At 41.3% G+C, this 25,527-nt stretch overlaps 1 protein-coding gene across 4 annotated transcripts in view; it reads left to right on the top strand.

Moving 5' to 3' along the window:
- pla2g12a (phospholipase A2, group XIIA) overlaps positions 1–25,088 on the top strand; it is a 28,674-nt gene extending 3,586 nt beyond the window's left edge. For 2 of the 4 annotated variants that reach the window (XM_078211639.1, XM_078211640.1), the window contains exons 3-6: positions 1,235–1,392; positions 15,709–15,785; positions 20,004–20,169; positions 24,078–25,088. In XM_078211639.1, coding sequence (XP_078067765.1) covers positions 1,235–1,392; positions 15,709–15,785; positions 20,004–20,169; positions 24,078–24,196 — 520 coding nt within the window. In that variant the 3' untranslated portion in view covers positions 24,197–25,088. Of the gene's footprint in view, positions 1–843; positions 1,393–15,708; positions 15,786–20,003; positions 20,170–24,077 lie in introns of all 4 variants that reach the window. The other 2 variants (XM_078211641.1, XM_078211642.1) reach the window with 1 other exon arrangement.
- Positions 25,089–25,527: the final 439 nt, after the last annotated feature.

The following is a 25,527-nucleotide window of genomic DNA, read 5'->3' as shown; positions in this document are numbered from 1 at the left end:
TTTTTCCAGAATTTTACCAGGGCATCAAGAATTAGATTATCAGGAGAGGTTAAATAGACTAGACTTATATTCTCTAGAAAATAGAAGAATTTAAGTGAGGTTTTTTAGGATTTTGAAAATAATGAAAGGAAACTTTTTCTGCTTGTAGTGGCTGTCAGAGCACACACATTTTCAAAACAAAAACATGCTATTCAGGAGAGAAGTTAGAAAGCACTTCCTCACACAATGGATGATAGAAGTGTGGAATTCTTTCCAACCAAAAGCAGTAGATGTTATTTGAATTAATAATTTTAAATCTGAGATGGCTAAGCTTTAGCTAGCTGAGGATATTAAGGGGTATGGAGTCAAGTGGATACATTTAGACCATAATCTCAGAATGACGGAATAGGCTCAAGAGGCTGAATGGTCTATTTCTTTCGTACTTCCGTATGCTTCAGTCTATTACATTATCAGTAATTGTGGTACCTCAGACAAATGTTGTGTAGAATGGCCTTAGTATGGTTTCTATCTTGAAGGAATAGTTCAGTTTCTAATCTAATAGCTGTGTAATGAAGAATTCAAATGGGTTTTAGATATACAAATGAGTGAATAGTTAAATTTGTATTACCTGCCCAAAGAATTACTCTGATCTGTATTGTGTTGTTTTCAAAACTATTATTTATACTTTTAGAATGGCAAATTTGATAAAGTGAATATTTTATCCATTTGTCTTCGAGGCTTTCACTTGCTTTTGTTATTAACTAAGTAGGAATTTGTGTTTGTAAATATTGAAATTTGAATTTAAAAGGATATATTTTGGATAAATTTTGATTTCATAGGTGCTCCTTTTTTCCCCCATTCTAGTTTAACAGGAATACGACAAATGTGACACTTCCATCCAATTTGGCTTGCTGTTCTCATCCACGTGACCAGCAGTGATGTTTGTACAGCCTGACAAACAGTTGCCAGAGAAAAACTATTTGCAGCAGCAGCAGTCAATAGTTTAGTAACTGGTGAAGTCTGACCGCGCTAAATTACTCTGACACTGACTCTACTTGCTGAACATTTTTATTTTTTGATGTGGGATGCCAATGAACTCTTGCAATAGTAGTTTCCGTTGTATTGTGTTTTTAAAAAAAAACAGCAAGAAGTTTTGTGCATTACAACTGAAAACCTGAAGTGAAAAGTGGTTCAGTGCAGAGTTTTCCTTGAGCATGCATTTGCTGATTTGTGTGCTTGTGGGAATTATTTTGAGGAGTCATGGGTGCCACTCAGAAGAGGCACACTACAAAGATTGGCTGGGGAAGCTGAAAACCATTCGGAACGGAATTCATAAAATTGACATGTATCTGAACGCAGCACTGGATTTGCTAGGTGGAGAGGATGGGCTCTGCAAATACAAATGCAGTGATGGTGAGTAAAAGTGCTCCGTAATTACAACATTTTGAGATCACTAGAGAGTTGTAATTCCATGTAAAATTGATCAGGTAAGCCATTTTGTAAGTACTGATTGAGTCTCTAGTGATATATGAATGCTGTTGGCAGTAAACTTTCTATGAAAAAGGCTCAGATGAAACAACATGGAATATAATAAGGCAGTTATTTTGGGGAAATCGGTTGATGTTCAGTTTACCCAGTTAGGCCATTCAACGCCATTGAAGAGAAGTTATGTCAGAGTGTTAATGACAAGAGAGATAAGAAATAATTAAAAGTTTTACATCAAATATACATTCTTTTGAGGCACAAAAACACAACCGTGGCTAACAAGAGATGTTAAAGATTTTATTAGATTAAAAGAAAGAGGCTTATAAAGTTGCCAAAAAGCCCGAGGATTGGAAGCATTTTAGAATTCAGCAAAGGAGGATAAAGAGATTGATAAATAAAAGGAAAATTGAATATGAAAGTAAACCAATGAGAAACATAAAAATTGACTGTAAAGCCTTCTGTAGGTTTGCAGAAAGGAAAAGATTATCAAAGACAAATTATAGGCAGAGACAGGAGAAGTTATAATGGGGAAATAAGGAAATGGTAGAGAAACTAACCAAATACTTTGTGTCTGTTCTCCTGGAGGAAGATATAAAAAAACCTCCTAGAAATCTGAGAGAATCAAGGAATTAGCATGAATGAGAAACTGAAAGAAAGCAGTAAAAGATAGTACAGGAGAAATTAATGGGACTGAAAGTTGGCAAATCCCCATGGACCTGATGATCTATATCCCTGGGTGTTGAAAGAGATGGCTGTAATGGATTTATTAAAGTATTATTAAGGTTAATTCATTAGTCACAAGTAGGCTTACATTAACGCTGCAATGAAGTTACTGTGGGACTAGTGGGATACTGTAAGGATCAGTGTTTTAGCCCCAGATATTCACAATCAATATCAATTATTTGGATGTGGGATCCAAATGTAATATTTCCAACTTTGCTGATGACACAAAACTAGGTGAAATGAGAGTTGTGAGGAGGATGCAAAGACGCTTCAAGGGGATTTAGACTGACTGAGTGAGTGGGCAAGAATAAGGCAGATTGAATATAATGTGGAAAAATTTGAAGTAATCCACCTTGTTCATGGGTCACTGAAAACTAATGTGCGCGTGAAGTATGGAATTTGGAAACCAAATGGTATGTTGGCTTTTATTGCAAGAAGATTTGAGTACAGGAGTATGGAAGTCTTGCTACAGTTGCATAGAACCTTGGCTTGATCCCAAAAAAGGGAAAATGTACAGTTTAGGTCTCCTTATCCAAGAAAGGATATACTTGCCATCAAGGAAGTGCAACAAAGGTTCACCAGATTGATTCCTGGGCTGGTGAGGCTGTTCTATGAGGTGCAACTGAGAAGACTTGGCCTATATCCCACTGCAGGGAGATGGTGGTGTCATGATGTCACTAGACAAGTAATCCAGAGACCTTTCTGGGTGTATGGGTTCAAATCCCACCGTGGCTGCTGGTGGAATTTGAATTCAATTAGCAAGTCTGGAATATAAAGCTTGTCTCAGTGATGGTGATCATGAAACTAATATTGCTTGTCGTAAATACCCATCTGGGTTCACTAATGTCCTATTAAGGAAGGAAATCTTGCATTCCTTACCTAGTCTGGTCTACATGTGGCTCCAGACCCACAGTAATGTGGTTGACTCTTAACTGCCCTCTGAAATGGTGTGGCATTTACTCCGTTCAAAGGCAATTGGGGATGAGCAATAAATGCTGGCCTTGCAGGTGTCACCCATTTCCCATGAAGTCATTTTAAAAAAAAAGTATTCTCCAGAGGTTAGAAGAATGAGAGATGATCTCATTGAAGCAATCATTACACGGCTCAACAGAATAGCTGCAGGAAAGATGATTCCCCTGATTGGGGGCTTAGAACCAGAGGACACAGTCTCAGAACAAGGGGTAGACCATTTAGGACTGCGATGAAGAGGAATTTTTTCACTCAGAGGGTGGTGAGTCTTTGGCATTTTCTGCCCTTGAAGACGATGGATGTTCAGTCATTGAGTTTGTTCAAAATAGAAATCAATAGAGTTCTAGATGTTAAGGACATGAAGGGATATGGGGAGAGCATTGAGGTAGGAGATCAGCCATGACCTAGTTTAATGATATAGTCAAAGACAAATTATAGGCAGAGACAGGAGAAGTTATAATGGGGAAACAAGGAAATGGTAGAGAAACTAACCAAATACTTTGTGTCTGTTCTCCTGGAGGAAGATATAAAAAAACCTCCTAGAAATCCGAGAGAATCAAGGAATTAGCATGAATGAGAAACTGAAAGAAAGCAGTAAAAGATAGTACAGGAGAAATTAATGGGACTGAAAGTTGGCAAATCCCCATGGACCTGATGATCTATATCCCTGGGTGTTGAAAGAGATGGCTGTAATGGATTTATTAAAGTATTATTAAGGTTAATTCATTAGTCACAAGTAGGCTTATCAACTAGGCTGTAGGTGAAATAATTGCCTTCTGTTCATTGTAATAATCCACCTACTCCCATTTTTTCTGAACATTTGAAAGCATGAAGGAAGAAGAGTGTTTCATCACAACTGTGCTCACTAAGAATATTGATAAAGTACTAAGGCATTGCATTAAATTCAAGAGATTTAATCATGTAGAGTTTTGAGGAATGGTAAAATTCAGAAAAGATTGTGATGGAAGGATGATACTTATCAAACCGTAAAGTTTCATTCCTCACAATTAATTGGAATTAGTTAGAAAATCCTGGACTCTGTGCAGTTGAAAAAAGGAAACAAGGTACCTTGTGCTTCAAATGCTCATGTGTCTTAAGGTGAAGGTCCTGAGGAACAGAATGTTAGTAGATAGTGGTAATGAGAGTGATCAGGGCTATCACATCCAGAGGCCAATTACCCAGTCTGCTACTCGGATAACATATTTTCAGAAAGGTCAAAGGACTCACAAATTTGATTGAGTTTTTTGAAGGGGTAACCAAGAAGGTAGATGAGGGCAGTACAATTGATGTTGTCTACATGGACTTTAGCAAGGCCTTTGACAAGGTACTGCATGGTAGGTTGTTGCATAAGATTAAATCTCACGGGATCCAGGGTGAGGTAGCCAAATGGATACAAAATTGGCTTGATGACAGAAGACAGAAGGTTGTAGAGGATTGTTTTTCAAACTTGAGGCCTGTGACCAGTGATGTGCCTCAGGGATCGGTGTTGGGTCCACTGTTATTTGTCATTTATATTAATGATTTGAATGAGAATTTAGGTGGCATGGTTAGTAAGTTTGCAGATGACACCAGGATTGGTGGCATAGTGGACAGTGAAGAAGGTTATCGAGGATTGCTTCCGGAGACCACGGTGAATTGGGCCAGTGGGCTGACGAATGGCAGATGGAGTTTAATTTAGATAAATACGAGGTGATGCATTTTGGTAGATCGAACCAGGACTTACTCAGTTAATGGCAGGGTGTTGGGGAGAGTTATAGAACAAAGAGACCTAGGGGTACATGTTCATAGCTCATTGAAAGTGGAGTCACAGGTGGACAGTGTGAAAGAAGACATTCAACATGCTTGGTTTCATTGGTCAGAACATTGAATACAGGAGTTAGGACGTCTTATTGAACTTATACAAGACATTGATAAGGCCACACTTGGAATACTGTGTACAGTTCTGGTCACCCTATTATAGAAAGGATATTATTAAACTATAAAGAGTGCAGAAAAGATTTACTAGGATGCTACCAGGACTGGATGGTTTGAGTTATAAGGAGAGGCTGGATAGACTGGGACCTTTTTCTCTGAAGCGTAGAAGGCTTGGGGGTGATCTTAGAGGTCTATAAAATAATGAGGAGTATAGATCAGCTAGATAGTCAATATCTTTTCCCAAAGGTAGGGGAACCTAAAACTAGAGGGCATAGGTTTAAGGTGAGAGGGGAGAGATATAAAAGGGTCCAGAGGGGTAATTCTTTCACACACAGGGTGGAGTGTCTGGAACAAGCTGCCAGAGGTAACAGTAGAGGTGGGTACAATTTTGTCTTTTAAAAATCATTTGGACAGTTATATGAGTAAGATGGCTATTGAGGGAAGTGGGCCAAGCGCGGGCAATTGGGACTAGCTTAGTGGTTTTAAAAAAAAGGGTGGCATAGACAAGTTGGGCTGAAGGGTCTGTTTCAATGCTGTAAACCTTCATGACTCTATGACTGGAGGGATATGACAATTGTGGGACATGCAGGAAAAACTACTGCAAGTTTAAATTTTAGTTGAATTGTTCAGGCTGATGGCCAAGAAGTGAGATTCATGGACTGGCAGAATAGGATGAAAGTGCAAGCATTGGTATTGAGTCTGGAAGTAATTCTTATAACAGAAAATGATCAAAAACTGAAGGAAGGACCTCTGATAGCATAAGAGAGGAATTTCATAGTGGGTCGAACTGGTTGTGTGCTCAGGCAAGAAGCATACTAGTTTTGATGTACTTTAGTTCAGTCCTGCAATGAAACATCCTAAAGTAGAGAATATTTTAAAGGCAAGTGAAATATCAAGTCAATTAAATTTGGATAAGTGTGTAGTTAAGCTCCCATTCCTAGGTAACCCAAAGAATATGAAGTAAGTCATTTTTAGCAGTGCTTCACTAAGTGCTAACTTTCCTGAAGGGTATACTGGTGTAACTGGTTTGGTTTCAGAGAATTCTTTATCTCTGCGAATCAAAAATGTTGTTGTCTTTTAGCTCGGGAAGCTAAGAAAGTAAAAGTTGATAAAACACTGGGTGTTGTGGAGGCGGTGGAAGTGGAAATTTGTTTGCCAAATATTTTAAATGATATCCTGTACAGTGGGTGTGCTGACAACAGTATACCATCCAAATGTAATGTAGATAATCATTCATTGTGGGTTAATGCACACTATGAAAAATGAGTGAGAAAAGGTTACCGATTGACTTGCCAGCAGCTTGCAACATTCTGCAGAGAAAAATCAACTTGCAACATTCTGCAGAGAAAAATAATTTCTAAAGTTAAATGAGTGGATTCAAGCCACCAACTGTCAATAAAAGAAATACATTTTTGGATTAACTGTTAGAGGTGCCAGAGGGCAGGCAGGTCACAATCTAATACAGAATATGGAAGTTGTGATTTCATTTCTTAAATATTTTATCAAAAATTTAATTTTCATTGAAGGAGAAGGGAGGCTGTTAGTTGTGTATTAATTGCATAGTACACAAGGGGCGGCATAGTAGCACAGTGTTTAGCACTGCTGCTCCACAGCTCCAGGGACCTGGGTTCGATTCCTGGCTTGGGTCACTGTCTATGTGGAGTTTGCACATTCTCCTCGTGTCTGCGTGGGTGTGCTCCGGTTTCCTCCCACAGTCCAAAGATGTGCGGGTTAGATTGATTGGCCATGCTAAAATTGCCCCTTAGTGTCCTGAGATGCGTAGGTTAGCGGGATTAGTGGGTAAATATGTAGGGATATGGGGGTAGGGCCTGGGTGGGATTGTGGTCGGTGCAGACTCGATGGGCCAAATGCCTCTTTCTGCACTGTAGGATTTCTGTGATTCTAAGTGGTGGGTATTAATTGAGGATTTACTTGTGCTTCCATATAGAAGAGAAGACAAACTATGACTTTTGGGTGCAGAGATTAATGTTTGTAATGTGTGTCTCTGTAGATAAAAGCTTTTAAATGTGTAAAGATGTTAGACTCCAGTTTTATCCTCCATCACGTGGTTATCTGAATTAGAACAGTAAAGGCTAAGATTTGGTAAAAATGCTTGGTGTATGTAGGTTAAAAAAAGCTAATGATAGCCAACCTGAATAAGTGACCATAGCATGATTAATGCATGAATAGATAACCATACAACAAAACTTAAGATTTTTGTTCAGCCTTGCTTAGTTAGGACTCTTGTTGGAATGTCAGTTAATTAGTACATGGAAGTAGAACAGAAGTTTCTTCAGTGAGTGAATTATCCCTTGGTATGAAACAAGGATACAGGACTGGATAGCCATTGTATACAGTTCATTAACAGGCCTCATGAATGAGCATAAGTAAATGGTGACGAGGCAGATATGGATAATGAAATTTTTATGCCAGAGATGGAATCTTTCTTGAGAAGTGATAGGGAAAAGATACTGCAAGACCTAGATCTGATTGATCAAGGACAGAAGACTAAATAATTTAATGGCATTAATCATAGAACCTACAGTGCAGAAGGAGGCCATTTGGCCCATTAAGCCTGCACCGACAACAATCCCATCCAGGTCCTATCCCCATAACCCCATATATTTACCTTCCTAATTCCCTTGACACTAAGGGGCAATTTAGCATGGCCAATCAACCTAACTCGCACATCTTTGGACTGTGGGAAGAAATCGGAGCACCCAGAGGAAACCCATGCAGACACAGGGAGAATGTGCAAACTCCACACAAGCAGACACCCAAGGCTGGAATTGAACCCGAGTCCCTGGCGCTGTGAGGCAGCAGTGCTAAGCACTGTGCTGCCCCAAAGGGCAGTATTGTCAACCCAATGGCTTTGGCAAATAGATTGATGTTTCCTGGGGTATTTCATGATAAAGTGAATATTTATAGGGCGATAAAGCCTCATCAATAAAAGGTCCAGGTTCACCTTGGGGAAAAAAACGATATAAAGTAAGAGACTTTGGGAGATCTCAGTGCAAGAGGTGGTGGAGAGAAATGCCTATGGGTAAATCCATGTTAACACTCTTGGGTATTTTTAGAGGTTGTGAAGGCAATGAAAAGAGAAGAGAAAGTAGAAAAAAAAGTTGTTCATACTTGCCAGCCATCCTACTCAATCTGGATTGGCCCAGGCTACATGTCATGATTGTATGTTTTTATTGTATAACGAGTGTGTTACATTCTGTCTTATGAATTGTGATTAAACTCAGCATATCCACCACATTGGTTGCAGATGATCCTGATTGATTGGACTGTAATAACTTAAACCATCTTTCGAAGATTCTTATTGGCCATCATATGGTGGACACATTATTGCCATCGGGACCAATTGCAGCTGATTTTGATTTGATGGTCAGTTGCTTGTTCTGTTAACTTGTCTCACTCCTGCTCTAAGTTGTTTTAAAATCATGTCTTCAGCCGAGCTGGTCACGGTAACACAGAATGTGACCTGGGCAAGGATAGAATAATAAATTAGGTAAAAAGTACAGCTTCAATTTGTATGATTGATAGCGTCTCACACAAGTATAACACACGACCTGCAATATTCTGTAAAGCGTGAGTGCTGATAGTGTTCAGTTTTAAGTAATATGTGAGAGCTCAGTATATATTTTGGCCGATGTCCATAAAGCAGATTTGATCTCTATTCTATTGGTGAACTTTCAATATGCGTGGAATGAACAAATTTTATAGGAAATCAATCTTTCTAAATGGCAACTCTAAAAAGAAACTTCTGTTATACTTATCTGTAAGCTGTTCACTAACTGTCCTACTACAGTGCCTGAAGCTCTTGTTGCCAGGCAATAAAGAAATGCTGTCCTGGTCAGGATTCCCTACCTGCTTAGTTATGTAAAAATAATGAATCTGAGCCCATGAGACAGAGAGATTGAAAGCACCTCACCCACACAGCTTGTTGTCTTTATGAAAGAACCATTGTGTAGGTAGAAGTTGATCTGTACTGTATTTGGGAGGCTTTGCCTCTGCTTGATGAGTATGCAGGATTTGTGCTAAACATGGAATTTTAACTGTGTGACAGTTACAAGTGTACTCATTATTCATAGCAATGTTTAATGAGTGAAGTGAAACCTACTGTAAGCTAATTTTGTTGCACAGATTTACCGTTATTAAATTTGTCCAGGCATCAGGAAAAATTAATGAATGTGAATGATATGAAATAGGCATTCTTTAAATTGACTGCTTCAACTTATGATTCCAGGAACAATATTGGCTTTTGCTTGTGTTTCCTTATCCTCCTTGTGTCAATTTAAATGATCGTGTTGTGGATTTAGCTTTCCATTTTGCCAATGTTGAATATCTTGTTTTGATCACTGACAGGGAAAGAGTTTGCACTTCAGTGAAAAGTTCCAAATGTAATGGATGTTCTGGATTAGTTTGGAACCCTTGTGAGTCATTAGGCTGTCAGTACTAATTGGTTTTAATAATATCAATGGTTCTCTTGTGTCATGCTGAGACAGGAGCTATGCTGTCTAACAGTGTAACCCAAGTAAAACTCTTACAAATAGGGCTGTTCACTGTTCTCGTAGAGAAAGATGCATCTGCTTGCAGGAGGTTCACTCTAAGAAACATAGGAACAGGATTTCCTCCGGGTGCTCCGGTTTCCTCCCACAGTCCAAAGATGTGCGGGTTAGGTTGATTGGCCATGCTAAAATTGCCCCTTAGTGTCCTGAGATGAGTAGGTTAGAGGGATTAGCGGGTAAAATATGTAGGGATATGGGGGTAGGGCCTGGGTGGGATTGTGGTCGGTGCAGACTCGATGGGCCGAATGGCCTCTTTCTGCACTGTAGGGATCTATGAATCTATGAATCCAGGAGTAGGCTATTTAGCCACTTGGTACAAAGTGTGTTTATTCCAGACAAATAAAAAGTTCGCTGATGCAATAAAAATCAAATCTGGTTTATGAACATTGGCTAAAATATATACTGAGCTCTTGTTTATTATTTAAAACTGTACATTATCACCACAAATGCTTTACAGAATATCGTGAGCCATGTGTTTTATTCACGTGATATATGTCACAAATCATTTTACCTCAGTTAATTATTCTACTCTTGACCAGGTCACATTCTGTGTTACTGTGACCGACTTGGCTGAAGACAGATGATTTCCAAACAACTTATAAAGCAAGAGTGAGACATGGTAGCAGAACTGAAACCAATCATCGCATTCCATGAGGTCACAGTGATCTATGGACTTAACTCTACCCATATTACTTCATAAACTGAAATCACTGGAGAACTTTGGCTCTGAATATGTTTAGGTGCAACTTATCTGGCTTGTATAGGTCGCATCTCCTCCACAACTGATCCCAGTGGCCTAGGAACCATGAAGCCCTTCCTTCTGCACCTTCTCCAGTCATCTATTCAACTGCTCCATCTCCTTATTCTGTACCTACTAGTGCAGGGCACCAGGAGTAATCCAGAGATTATTACCTTTTGAGGTTCCACTAGCTACTCTCTTTCCTAGTTCCTTAAAATCTGCCTGTAGGACCTCATTTCTTTCTACCTGTCGTCGGTACTGTTATCGACCACTGGCTGTTGACCCAGCATATCATCCGGGATTGGTTCACATCTACAGTTGCGGAAACATCTGGCTGTTCCCCTAACTATAGAATCTTCTGTCACTATTACTTTCGCAGTCTCCCTCCTTTACCCTCACTAAATAATTTTATGATTGCTATTTGATCATTTCACTCACTGTTAAGTAATTTTGCTCATTACTATATGACATGTGCCCTTGTTGAACAAATTGTTGCAGAAAACGACCCTGGATACACTCAGGAAATTAACTACCTTTCTGATACAGTTGGGTGCACTTAGAAGCATGCAGGTGACGGAAAATGTCATAGACATGAGTTACAGAGATGTGGTCACACCAAAGGTGCAGGCAGATAGATGGGTGACCGCCATAAGGGCAGGCAGTCAGTGCAGGAATCCCCCGTGGCTGTCCCCCTCTCTAACAGGTATACCGCATTGGATACTGTTGGGGGGGGGGGGTGGCCTATTGGGGGAAAACAGCAGCAGTGGTCAGTGCAGTGGCACCACGGCTGGCTCTGTTGTTCAGCAGGGAGGGTCAAAGCAGAGGAGAGCAATAGTCATTGGGGACTCCATAAGCAGGGGCACTGAGAGGCACTTCTGTGATCGTGAAAGAGACTCCAGGATGGTGTGCTGTCTCCCTGGTGCCAGGGTCCGAGATGTCACTGAACGGCTGCAGGGCATCCTAAAGGGGGAGGGTGATAAGGCAGAGGTCATGGTACATGTTGGTACCAATGACGTAGGTAGAAAGAGGGATGAGGTCTTGCACCAAGAATTCAGGGAGTTAAACAATAGACTAAGGACCAAGACCTCTCGGGTTGTAATACCTTGATTACTCCCAGTGCCATGAGCTAGTGAGTACAGTAATAGGAGAATAGCACAGATGAATGTGTGGCTTAAGAGTTGGTGCAGGAGGGAGGATTTTAGATTCCTAGACCACTGGGATCGTTTTTGGGTAAGGTGGGACATGTACAAACGGGATGGTCTACATCTGAACCAGAGCGGGATTAACATCCTATCTGGTGGGTTTGCTAGTGCTGTTGGGAAGAGTTTAAACTAGTTTGGCAGGGGGAGGGAACCCAGACATAATCAGGTCAGAAGGAATACAGCAGTAGTAAGTTTCAAGGAAGTAAGACAAGGCTGGAGGGCCTCCACCTAAATGCCAGGAGTATTAAAGGTAAAACAGATGAGTTAAGGGCGAGGATTGACATGTGTAATTATGATATAATAGCCATCATAGAGATGTGGTTGAGTGAGGGGCAGAATTGGCAGTTCAACGTCCTGGGATATAGAATGTTCAGGCGACGCAGAAGAGGGGGTAAAAGAGGGGGTAAAAGCATTGCATTATTAGTTAAGGAGGCAGTTACTGCAGTAAGGAGAGAGGATATGTTGGAGGGGACATCAAATGAAGCTTTGTGGGTAGAGCTTAGGAATAAAAAAGGGACAGCTACGTTGCTAGGTGTTTATTATAGACCCCCAGATAGTCAGCGGGAAATTGAAGAGCAAATATGTGTGCAATTCGCAGAGGGATGTAAAAAATAATGAGGGTAATTATATTAGCTGATTTCAACTTTCCCAACATTAATTGGGATAGCCATCGTGTTAATGGCTTAGATGGAGTAGAGTTCTTAAAATGTATACAGGAAAACTTCTTGGGTCAATATGTAGAGGATCCAACAAGGGAGGGAGCTGTGCTGGACCTAATTCTGGGGAAGCCGGATAGGTAGTTGATGTGTTAGTAGGGGAGCATGTTGGTGATAGCGACCACAGCATGGTTCAATTCAAATTTGTTATGCTCAAAGAAATTGACAAGTTGCAGAAAAAGGTTTTGGATTAGGAGAGAGTAGATTTGAACAAAATTAGGCAGGCTCTGGCCAAGGTAGAGTGGAACAAGTTACTTGTGGGGAAATCTACCGAAGAGCAGTGGGGGATGTTCAAAGCTGAAATGGGGAGGGTACAGGCCAAACATGTTCCCTTTAGGGTAATAGTTGTAACAAACCCAGAGAACCATGGATGACCAGAGATATTCAGGATACAATGAAAGCAAGAGGCTTTTAACAGGTATAAGGGGAGTAAGTCTGTGGAGGCATTAGTGGAGTACAGAAAGTGCAGGATGGAGCTTAAGAAATCAATTAGGAGAGCAAAGGGGATATGAGAAAGCTCTGGCTGGTAAAAGTAGGGAAAATCCAAAGATATTCTATAAATTTATCAATGGGAAGGGGATAACCAGGGAAAGAGTAGGGCCAATTAGGGACCAAGGGGGAAATCTGTGGGTGGAGGCAGAGGACATTGGTAGGGTGTTAAATGAATATTACACATGTGTCTTCACTCATGAGAATGAGGAGTTAGCTATGCAACTCGGGGTGGGGGGGGGGAAGAGAGACTGTGAGGCTCTAGAGAAAATTATCACAGGGACAAGGTATTGGCGGGCTTAAAAGTGGACAAATCTACAGGTCCGGATGAATTGTGTCCCAAGTTGTGTGGGAAGCAAGGGAGGCGGTTGCAGGGGCTTTACCCAAATTTTCAATTCCTCCCTGGCCACCGGGAAAGTCATGATGTGGAGATGCCGGCGTTGGACTGGGGTAAGCACAGCAAGAAGTCTCACAACACCAGGTTAAAGTCCAACAGGTTTACTTGGTAGCACAAGCCACCAGCTTTTGGAGCCCTGCCCCTTCATCAGGTGAGATGAAGGGGCACGGCTCCGAAAGCTGGTGGCTTGTGCTACCAGTAAACCTGTTGGACTTTAACCTGGTGTTGTGAGACTTCTTACCGGGGAGGTGCCAGAGGATTCGAGAACAGCTAATGTGGCCGCACTATTTAAGAAGGTTGTAGAGACAAGCCAGGGAACTACAGACCAGTGAATCTCGCGTGTGGTTGGGAAACTACTGGAAAAGATTCTGAAGGAGAGAATCCATCTCCATTTGGAGAGGCAAGGTTTGATCAGGGATAGTCAGGGATTGTCAAAGGGAGGCCTAACAAATTTGATTGAATTTTTTGAGCATGTAACCAAGTGTGTGGATGAGGTTAGTGCGGTTAATGTAGTTTACATGGATTTCAGCAAAGCCTTTGACAAAGGCCCACATGGGAGACTTACGAAGAAGGCTAATGCACATGGGATTCAGGGTGATCTGACAAGGTGAATACATAATTGGCTTAGTGGTAGGAGGCAGAGGGTGTTGACAGACGGCTGCTTTAGTGATTGGAGGCTAGCGACCAGTTCATCAGTTATATAAATGACATAGATGACTATGGGGGGGGGGGGGGGGTAGGATCAGTAAGTTTGCCAATGACATGAAGATTGGCTGGATGGTTAACAATGAGGCTGAGTGTTTTGGGTTACAGGAAGATATAGTGGCAGATGGAATTAAACCCTGAAAAGTGAGGTGATGCGCTTTGGAAGGAGTAATTTGACAAAGAAGTATACTATGAAAGATCTGACACTGGGAAGTTCCGAAGAACAAAGGGCGTGTTTGTCCATAGATGTCTGAAGGCCGAAAGGCAGGTAAATAGGGTGGTGCATCGGGGTACGCATTACAAAAGCAGAGGTCATGATGAGGTTGTATAGAACTTTGGTGAGGTCACAGCTGGTGTACTACGTGCAGTTCTGGTCGTCACATTATAGGAAGGATGTGAATGCACTGGAGGGAGTGCAGAGGAGATTCACCAGGATGCTGCCTGGCATGAAACATTTAAGTTATGAAGAGAGGATAGGCTTGGGTTGTTTTCGTTGGAGCAGAGAAGACGGGCGACCTGGTTGAGGTGTTCAGGATTATGAGGGGCATGGACAGGGTAGCTAAGGAGCAGCTGTTCCCCTTAGTTGAAGGATCAGTTACAAGGGGACACAAGTTAAAAGTGAGGGGTGGGAGATTTAGGGGGGATTTGAGGAAAAATCTTTTTACTCAGAGGGTGGTGACAGTCTGGAATGCGCTGCCTGAGAGGGTGGTGGATGTGGGATGCCTCACATCCTTTAAAATGTACCTGGATGAGTATTTGGCACACCATAACATTCAAGGCTATGGGCCAATTGCTGGCAAGTGGGATTAGGTGGACAGGTCAGGGCATTTCATGCATCAGTGCAGACTTGATGAGCTGAAGGGCCTCTTCGGCACTGTAGGATTCTGTGATATGTGCTGGTCGCTTTGTCCCAGTTTGTATAAAAGTTCAAGCCCTCCCCCATTAAAAGCACTTGCTTTTGCTACATGCTTGTCTAATCTTAGTACTTATACAACCTATCCCACCACAGATCCTATACACACCTCCTTTACCCACTAATTCTTTTTCCCAATCCACTTGCTGAAGGAAACAGTTTCTTCTACTCGCTTTTGAATATCTGTATTCAACGTTCTCCTCAACCCCTCTTCTCTAATCTGTCCACATGACCAAAGTTCATCATCCCAGTAAACCTTCTCTGTACCCTCTCCAGGTCTTGTTGTCCTTCCTAAATTGCAGTGTCCAGATCGTCCACAGCATACCAGTTGAGGTCTAACCAGGTCATTTATATATAACAAGCAAACATTGGTCCTAATACCGACCCATTCCATACTTCAGTCATAAAAACTTTGTCCTTTAACCCTCTGTGCTTTAATTATATACCAAGTCTCTACTGTCCCTTCAGTGCCTGGGGCTTCTGTTTTCTGAATCAACAAATTTGTCAGATGCATTTTGAAAGTTTATACATAAGAGCATCTACTGTACTAATCTTGTCAGGCATCTCTGTTACTTCTTCAATTAACTCAATAATCTTAGTCTGATACAATTTGCTTTTAATGAACTAATACTGGCTGTTCCTTATTAATCCACGCTTCTCCAAATGAGACTTAATTTTGTCCTTGACAATGACCATTAGTAATTTTTCCACCCCTCCTGCCAATTTATTGACCTGTTATCAGTTTTATTCCCTCCCCTTTTTTGAATGAGGATGTAACATTTGCAATCCTTTGGTACCACTCCAATAATCAAGGCATTTTAGCTGTCATCGAGGAAAGGCAATGGGGACTGTTGTTGGCTGCTTGGAAGGGAATTAAATGTATTAAACTTTTATTTTTCCTTGCAGGATCCAAGCCAGTTCCTCGATCCAATTACAAGCCTCCACCACCCAATGGATGTGGCTCGCCTATGTTTGGAGTGCATGTAAGGGAAAAAAAATGAAGTTCATTAAGACTCAGTAATAAATTAAACACTGCAGTACCTTTACTAATAAACAGTGTAATTTGGCTAAACAGAATGTTTCCTTAATTATTCCCATGACAGGCAGGAGTGTTGCACAGCTATAAAGTCAGTAGACTAAAAACAGTTGTATTTTTTTTTAGGTTTAATTTTAAAGATGAGTACAGTATTTAATTTACTAAAAGTCACAAATGCAATTTTCATTTTTCCCTTGAGCCTGTCTTGTTCAGTGTTACTGAGTCATCAATTATCACTCATTCTAAATATTGGGAGTGTTGTTTTTGTTTCCAGTACTTGATTAAAGAAAATGAAATAATAAATTTGTCTTTAAGGCACGGTAGCTGGGAATAAAAGTAAATTAATTTGAGATTTCCAGTTTCTTACCAGTGGTTTTAACACAAACTCCAGCATTGTGCTGTCATCACGTGGATTTTCCTGTTCATGCTTTGAATGAAAATATTATATTTACCATAAACCAATACATCTTTATTACCAGTTTTTAAAAATTGGTGAAACCATGTTTTTGTGACGTCAGCCTTGTCTATTGAGTAGCCGGCTCCCAGCTCAGTCCACAGCACAACTCTCGTATGCTGTCACAGTTGTTCATTGCTCTATCTCTACTTCACTCCATTGGTTCGTTGTTTCCTCGTGCATCCACGTTAAAGTTCTTATGCTCCTTATGAACTCTTGCATGGGTGCTTCATAGAATCATAGAAACCCTACAGTGCAGAAAGAGGCTATCTGGCCCATCGAGTCTGCACCGACCACAATCCCACCCAGGCCCTACCCCCATATCCATACACTTTCGCCCGCTAATCCCTCTAACCTACGCATCTCAAGACACTGAGGGGCAATATTAGCATGGCCAATCAACCTAACCTGCACATCTTTGGACTGTGGGAGGAAACCGGAGCACCCGGAGGAAACTCACGCAGACACACGGAGAATGTGCAAATTCCACACAGACAGTGACCCAAGCCAGGAATCGAACCCAGGTCGCTGGAGCTGTGAAGCAGCAGTGCTAACCACTGTGCTACCGTGCCGCTTCCTCTAGTTATATGTCCCATATCATGCACTGTGGTCATCCAGCTCTAGCCCTTAGTATCCTCTAATTTACACCCTTCGTTAGTTCATGTTCTTCATTTGATGAAAAAATTTCTGTTGTCTCAGCCCTTCCATTTGATATTCCCTCACTAAATTTGCCTACAGCTTTTTGGCCATTAAAAGTCTCCTCAAATTGGTCAGATTTTTACAAGTTAATCTCCCTACCTACTCTATCAAAAATCACAAGGGACTGGGCATCGCTATCAAATCTTCTCTTGGCCTTCTTCTCTCCAAGGAGAACAGCACCAACTTCTCCAATCTATCTTCATAACTGAAGTTTCTGATCCCTGAAACCATTTTTGCACTCCCTCCAAAGCACTCACATCCTTCCCATAGTGTGGCGCCCAGAAATGTACACAATACTCCAACTGAGGTCTAACTAGTGTCCTATACAAGTTCAGCATAACTCCTTTACTCTTGGACTGTACTATGCCCCTGTTAATTAAGCCTAGGATAGTGAATACTTTATCAACTGTTCTCTCCATATGTCCTGCCACCTTTAATGACTTATGCACCTATACAACCAGGACCCTCTGCTCCTACGCGCTCTTTAGAGTTGTACCCTTTATTTTATCTTGCCCCTCCATGTTCTTCCTATCAAAATAAATCACCTCATACTTTTCTGCATTAAATTTCTTCTGCCACCTATCTGCCTACTCCACCAACTTGTCTATGTCCTTTTGAAGTTCCACACTGTCCTCCTCGGAGTTTACAATGCTTCCAAGTCTTGTATCATTCGCAAACTTTTCGGGTGTCCAGATTACCAACAACCTGCCTTGGTCTCTCCCCACACACACACACCGCGCCGCGCGTGCCCCCCCCCCCCCGCGCAATGCCGACACTATAGTTAAGAAAACCCACCAACACCTCTACTTTCTCAGAAGACAAAGGAAATTTGGCATGTTAACTACGATTCTCAGTAACTTTTACAGATGCACCATAGAAAGCATTCTTTCTGGTTGTATCACAGCTTGGTGTGGCTCCTGCTCTGCCCAAGACCGCAAGAAACTACAAGGAGTCGTAAACGAAGCTCAGTCCATCACTCAAACCAGCCTCCCACCCATTGACACTGTCTACGCTTCCCGCTGTCTCAGAAAAGCAGCCAGCATAATTAAGGACCCCCATGCACCTCAGACATACTCTCTTCCATTCTTCCATTGGGCAGAAGATAAAAAAGTCTGAGGACACGTACCAACCGACTCTTCCCTGCTGCATCTTCCCTGATGCCATCACACTTTTGAATGGACCTACCTTGCATTACGTTGATCTTTCTCTATACCCAAGCTATGAATGTAACACTACATTTCTGCACTCTCTCCTTTCCTTCTCTATGTACAGTATGCTTTGTCTGTATAGCGCATAAGAAACAATACTTTTCACTGTGTCCTAATACATGTGATTCACACAATCAAATTGAAAACTTTGAAATTGTTTTAAAGTTTAAGTTTATTTATTAGTGTCACAAGTAGGCTTACATTAACACTATAATGAAGTTATTGTGAAAATCCCTAGTTGCCACACTCCGGCGCCTGTTCGGGTACACTGAGGGAGAATTTTAGCATGGCCAATGCACCTAACCAGCACATCTTTCGGACTGTGGGAGGAAACTGGAGCACCAGGCGGAAACTCATGCAAACACAGGGAGAACGTGAAGACTTCACACAGACGGTGTCCCAAACTGGGAATCGAACCTGGGTCCCTGGTGCTATGAGGCAGCAGTGCTAACCACTATGCCACTGCATCGTAATTCATCCCCTGCACACCAAGATCTAGGTCATTAAAATATATCCGGAAAAGCAAGGGCCCAATACTGATCCCTGGGAAACTCCACTGCAAACCTTCCTCCAGCCTGAAAAATATCCATTCTTATTACTCAGCCAATGTTGTTCCTATGTTGCTACTGTCCCTTTTAATCCATGAGATATACATCTTCTCATGAGTCTTTGTGCTGTTAGTCAACTTTCCTAATTTTTTTTATTCCTGCTGTCATGTGAAACACTCTGGGTATTTGGTTATGTTAAACAAGCTACATAAATACAGATTCTTGTAAAGGCTTGACCGAATGTTCTGGGCAAACTTCTCCCTCACAGAAAAAGATAGAGAATGAAGGAAGAGTGCAACTTAACCAGTCACAAAATGTTTCCGTTAGAGATGGAGGGACTGCCAACTTGATTTATTTGGGGTGGTGAGGGTAGAGAGAGGGAAGAATGAAACCCCTGGCAAGGGGAAGGTGAAGAGAAAGAATAGCAAGGTATTAAAGTTATGTCACGAACAAAGAAGATCAATTAGAGGATCTCACAATTTTATGTCTGACATTTCAATAAATAAAATATTAAGGAAGGTTCCTGTAAAAAGCATTACTCTGATCCATACATATCAGAATGTCGCAGTTTTAAGCTTTATGTTTCTATTGACTTCGCTACAATTGAAATTTGATCTTATGGAACAAGAAGTGGGTTCCGAGAAGCCTGGGTTCTAGATTCTGATTACTGTTTAGTAACTTTTACTTGAAAATGGGGAGAATAAAATTGTGGATCGAGGTCATCTGTCATCCCTCCCTGGTTGTATAACTGATAGGGCTCACACACAAAGAATAAATGCTTGGGCAACATGCTAAAGGATTGCTGGTGTCCATAGAACCGGATCCTAAAAAGAGATTGCAGGGAGAAGAGGGGAGAAAAATTGCCACATCTATCTACATCCATCTCATCCTGCTCCTCTCTCTGCCCTATTTTCTTCATGTCGCTTATTGATTAGAGTTAGTAACCATGTTTCTATTCCTCTTTCAGAAAATTGATTGGCTGAAGAGTGTGGTAGAAGTTAAGAGGTGTGAGGGTCTAAAAGTGACACCAGTTAAATAAGTAAAAGATAGAATCCAAATTTGCCCGTGCTATCTTTTTGTTTCACAACTGCTGCCCGTCATGTCTGTGGTTGTAACCACCAAGCGCTGCCTATGATCAGTTTTTGGTATTAGAACATACTGAGGGCCAACGTTTTCCATCTTTATTGTTGACTGCAGATTTTATCATGTGATACTACCCACTCTCATTCACATTTATGTCCATTTTTTATAAATAGCTGGACGTGGGCATTCCTTCAATGACAAAATGCTGCAATCAGCATGATCGTTGTTATGATACTTGTGGTAACACTAAACAGGACTGTGATGGAGTGTTTCAGTATTGCCTGTCCACAATCTGCAGAAATGTACAGAAAACATTAGGAATGGATTCGACTGTACAAGGCAAGTGCAAGTAAATCATTTGCTGCTCACTGCTCTCAGTAGAAAGCTGTTACTGCTGAAGATGTGTTTATACCATTCATAAGAAATAGCCATAAAGGGCTACAAATGCTTTGGTGTGGTACATGGAAGCTTCATATGCATTTTTTGTTAAATTCCTATGGCTAGTAAGTAATGAACAGACAGAAAATTTGTTATCAGTTCGGATATGTTGATTGGCCATGCTAAATTGCCCCTTAGTGTCAGGGGGACTAGCTAGGGAAAATGTATGGGGATAGGGCCTGGGTGGGATTGTGGTCGGTGCAGACTCGATGGGCTGAATGGCCTCCTTCTGCACTATAGGATTCTATGGATTCTACGAAAATCAAGTTTTCTCTACAGATCTTTATTCACATTGACATGAAACTCACATTATCTCACCTGTTTCCCCTTTATATACACCCAGTGAAGTGCTTGCCAATTAAACTACAATGACTGAATTAAACACTCTTTAACAGTTATCTGTTTCCTATCCTGTTGTCTGGCGTTCCTCCTCATCCAGTATTGGTAACATCCTGACTTCAGTTTGGACTTGTACCATACCTTATATTTGTATATCAGCCCATGAGGATCGACATCCAAGGTGACTACCAGGTTTTTTGCTACTTTATCTGGCAGTCTTATACACTCTAGGAAATTCTTCACATAAATTGAATAATGTCGGTCCCAAAATGACCTCCTTAGTCTGAACATGTTTCCTCCGCTGCCTTCTGATCAGCCTTGTGGCTTTTCTCTGCATTGATGCCAGCTTTTGGAAAAATTCCCTTATTTCTTGCAATATATGTAATAGAACGGAAAGAAGTATTCAAGGTGTGGCCTGACCAGACTCCTATGATCACAGTAAGTCTTTCCCAACCATGGTACCCAACATGACAGCTTTGTGCAATTCATGTTGCAACACAAAATAAAAATACATTTTTATTGGGTAGGTGACCCTTCTGTCAAATGTTTACACATGGAGAGGGTTTCCCAGCTTGAAATCCCACTCCTGTTTTGCTTGTTTTATAAATGAAAAGATCAGATTACGAATTTTTTGGGCTAAATGGTATCTAACATTCTCTTCTTTACTCTAAGAAGTCACTAAGTCATAAAAATAAACTTGCATTTATATAGACGCTTTCACATCCTCCAGGCATCCTAAAATAGTTCACAGCCAATAAAATACTTGTTTGAATTTAGCCAAACTTGACAGTCAATTTGCACAAAGCAAGGCCCCACAAGCAGCAGTGAGATAAATTACCAGGTAATCTATTTTTTTAATGTTGCTTGAGAAATAAGCATTGGCTGGGACACCAGGAGACGTTCATTACTACTCAAATTGTAATCTTGTAAATCTATCTGCAAGAGCAAACAGGGTCCTATTTTAACATCTCATTTGAGAAACCGAATCTTTGCACCCCCTCAGGGTAGTACTGAAATATCAACCTAGATCAGATCTCTCGTGTGGGACCCACAACCTCTGAATCTGAGGCAAGGGCTTGCTACCAAATCATGGCTGATATTTTCACTTGAACTTTTGTCTTCTACACTTGGAGTGTATATGTTTCAGTTTGAAGAAATCATAGAAACCCTACAGTACAGAAAGAGGCCATTCGGCCCATCGAGTCTGCACCGACCACAATCCCACCCAGGCCCTACCCCCATATCCCTACATATTTTACTTCTTAACCCTCTAATCTACGCATCCCAGGACACTAAGTGGTAATTTTAGCATAGCCAATCAACCTAACCTGCACATCTTTGGACTGTGGGAGGAAACTGGAGCACCCGGAGGAAACCCACGCAGACACGAGGAGAATGTGCAAACTCCACACAGACAGTGACCCAAGTAACTGATCATAGAATCATCCAGTGCAGAAGGAGGCCATTCGGCCCATCAAGTCTGCACTGACCACAATCCCACCCAGGCCCTATCCCCATAACCCCATGCATTTACCCCAGCTGGTCCCCCAGACACTAAGGGGCAATTTAGCATGGCCAATCCACCTAACCTGCACAGCTTGGGACTGTGGGAAGGAACCATGCAGACACAGGGACAAGTGACCCAAGCTGGGAATTGAACCTGGGTCCCTGGCGCTGTGAGGCAGCAGTGCTAACCACTGTGCCACTCAAACAGACACCGTAGTCCACTGTCATGGAACTTGGCAGCTCTCCGATGGGGAATTGAACCCCAGTCTCCCGCGTGACAAGTGGGATACTAACCACTACACTAAGAGGAAGTTGCTGTATGACCAAGTGAGGAGGGTTAAATGGTTCCCCTCTCCCACTCATTTAATCTTAACAGGTTTTTTAAAAAAAGGATACGTTTGTCAATTCTGAGAGTGCTTAACTGTTTGTGTGCTGTGACCATGAGAGATACAATCAGACAGGTTTTCTTGAGCTTTTAAAAAGAAAAGATGATGGTTTTTATTGTAGTTAACCCGGCTTAAAAAAACTACTAAAAATAATAAAAATGCTCCGGCTTTCTCACACATACACTGGAAGTTCGTACACACATGACTGGATTACAGTGTGAGGATAGATTAAGCATTTTAAAGTCCGGTAAAATTAAAGAGTATAGGGATCCTGTAGGTTGGAAACTTGGCTAGCTTCAGGCTGAACTAGGTAGTCTTGCTGCTGTCACTCGGTCCTGCTGGTTTTAGCATCAAGGCAGTTTAAACTGTAGTTGGACAATTTATCTATTCTTCTGAAGATAGCTGCATGGGTCGAAAAGCAGCAGAAGGGTTCAAAATTTGCTCGTGGGTGGAGAAATTGAGAGTGGGAGTCCCATTCAAGGTCTTGTTCCTTCAGCATCTCAGTTGCTTGAGCTGATCTGCAGAAAGAAGATGCTTAAATGCAGATGGTTGGCTTGTCACATGATCCTCCCTCCAAATGCACAGTGACCCAAATATGGTCATGGCCAGTATATTCCAGTTGTAATTTGATTACATCATGGCTGGGAATCCCTTTCTCATCCAGAGTCACATTGTCCAATTGACTATGTCTAATGGTTTGTCTCCAGCCAGTTGAGAGGCCAGGTGAATATCTGGATGCTTTGCTAATGTGACAGGTGATGGCCCTCATTCATACACCTCCAAGACCATTGTTCCTGGTGCAACTTTGTAGACAAGTTGTTTTATGTTTGTGTTTTTGGAATGCAGAAGGTACAGTAATGCAAATGTGAAGCCATCTTTTACTGTGATCCCAAGTCACTGGGATGTGGCTTTAGACTTTGAAAACCACTAATTAAATAATACAATCAGTATATCAAAGCCTATTTTTAAATTTAAAGCATGGTTGTCTCTACAGATAGTGATGAAGTTTAAAAGGTCTCACACAACATATGTCTGAGTCTGGTTTAGTAAGGTACACCAAAGTCTATGTATACTTAATTTTACAATTGCAACTGAACTTAAATTTATGGGAACATGCGCAGTTTTCCGTTAGAGACAAGGCAATCGTGAGAAGACAAGTTCAAAGAAATGTTATCCTTGATACTGAATTAATTCAGTTTTGTGGGTTGGATGTAATGTTATTTTCAGAAGTATGGCATGTAGGTCAAGTGCATCAAAATTTTTGCTTTACAGAGGGTAGTATAGTCATTTTGAATTGAAGAGGCAGAGTATTGTTTTCATTATGATATTACAATATGCAGCACAGTGTTTTCCAACCAGTTATATTGCCATGCTAAAATTTGGAAAGCTGTGTCATGAACAAATACACGTGAGAACTTTGAGCCGTAATTAGATAAAATTATTTAAAATCCTGATCACGCATTGAGAGTAGAAATTCCAAATCCACTGTCCTTATTTCTATTTAAAAGCAGTTATTTTTATTTAATGTTAATTGCTTCTAAGGAATAAGCCTAATTTTATTTTTCTATTTTTTTGTAGCTTGTGATCGTGCTGTAGAATTACTTTTCAATGCTGTTATGCATTTGGGATGCAAACCCTACCTGGACAGTCAGGGGGCCTCGTGCAAGTGTGCATATGAGGAAAAAATCGACCTCTGATGTGAAGATTAAGAAAAACAAATTGTTTATTGAAGAAATGCCTTTCTCTGGAAAATTTCCAGTTTTCTCAAGGGACTTTTAATTATGGAATAGCATAAATTATGTTGTTTCGAAGATTTTCATACAATGTTCTATATTCTTTCTGTTAACTGTTTACATAAATTAAGAAGTGAATTGTTGTACATTTCTGACATGTTGTTCTAAGCCCCAGTGCACTACAGTATGTTTTTAAAGGCTATAGACTCATGGTAATACGCTAAATTCCATTTTCTCTTCAGATATGGAGCTCAGCAAAGGTGGTGAAGGGTTTTCTTCTGTCAGACCCCATGCCAAACCAAGAGGGAAGAAAAATCAATAGAGTTAACCAACCATGCTTATGCACCACCTAGTGGCAGGTTACTGAGTGACACTGTCAAAAAAATAATGCTGAGCGTCCGTGTCCAAAGAACTGCAGAAACTGCAAACAGATTGATTTAACTTATTTTAAATGGGAACTTAGTTCACATCCAGTTAACCTTGATTCAGATGCACCTTACATCGTTCAAGTAGAGAGAGAAACAGGATTAACGACGCTGAAGAGTCATATTCAACTCGAAATGATAACTTTGTTTTCCTCTCCACAAATGCTGCCAGACCCACTGAGCATTTCCAACATTTTGTACTTTAATTTCAAGTTCCCAGCAGGGCAGTATTTTGCCTTTAGAACATAGAACATAGAACATTACAGCGCAGAACAGGCCCTTCGGCCCACGATGTTGCACCGACCAGTTAAAAAAAAAAACTGTGACCCTCCAACCTAAACCAATTTCTTTTCGTCCATGAACCTATCTACGGATCTCTTAAACGCCCCCAAACTAGGCGCATTTACTACTGATGCTGGCAGGGCATTCCAATCCCTCACCACCCTCTGGGTAAAGAACCTACCCCTGACATCGGTTCTATAACTACCCCCCCTCAATTTAAAGCCATGCCCCCTCGTGCTGGATTTCTCCATCAGAGGAAAAAGGCTATCACTATCCACCCTATCTAAACCTCTAATCATCTTATATGTTTCAATAAGATCCCCTCTTAGCCGCCGCCTTTCCAGCGAAAACAATCCCAAATCCCTCAGCCTCTCCTCATAGGATCTCCCCTCCATACCAGGCAACATCCTGGTAAACCTCCTCTGCACCCTCTCCAAAGCCTCCACATCCTTCCTGTAATGTGGGGACCAGAACTGCACACAGTACTCCAAGTGCGGCCGCACCAGAGTTGTGTACAGTTGCAACATAACGCTACGACTCCTAAATTCAATCCCCCTACCAATAAACGCCAAGACACCATATGCCTTC

The sequence above is a fragment of the Mustelus asterias genome, chromosome 4 (assembly GCF_964213995.1).
Source record: "Mustelus asterias chromosome 4, sMusAst1.hap1.1, whole genome shotgun sequence".
In the NCBI taxonomy this organism is placed as follows: Eukaryota; Metazoa; Chordata; class Chondrichthyes; order Carcharhiniformes; family Triakidae; genus Mustelus; species Mustelus asterias.
This window is presented reverse-complemented; position numbering and strand designations above follow the sequence as displayed.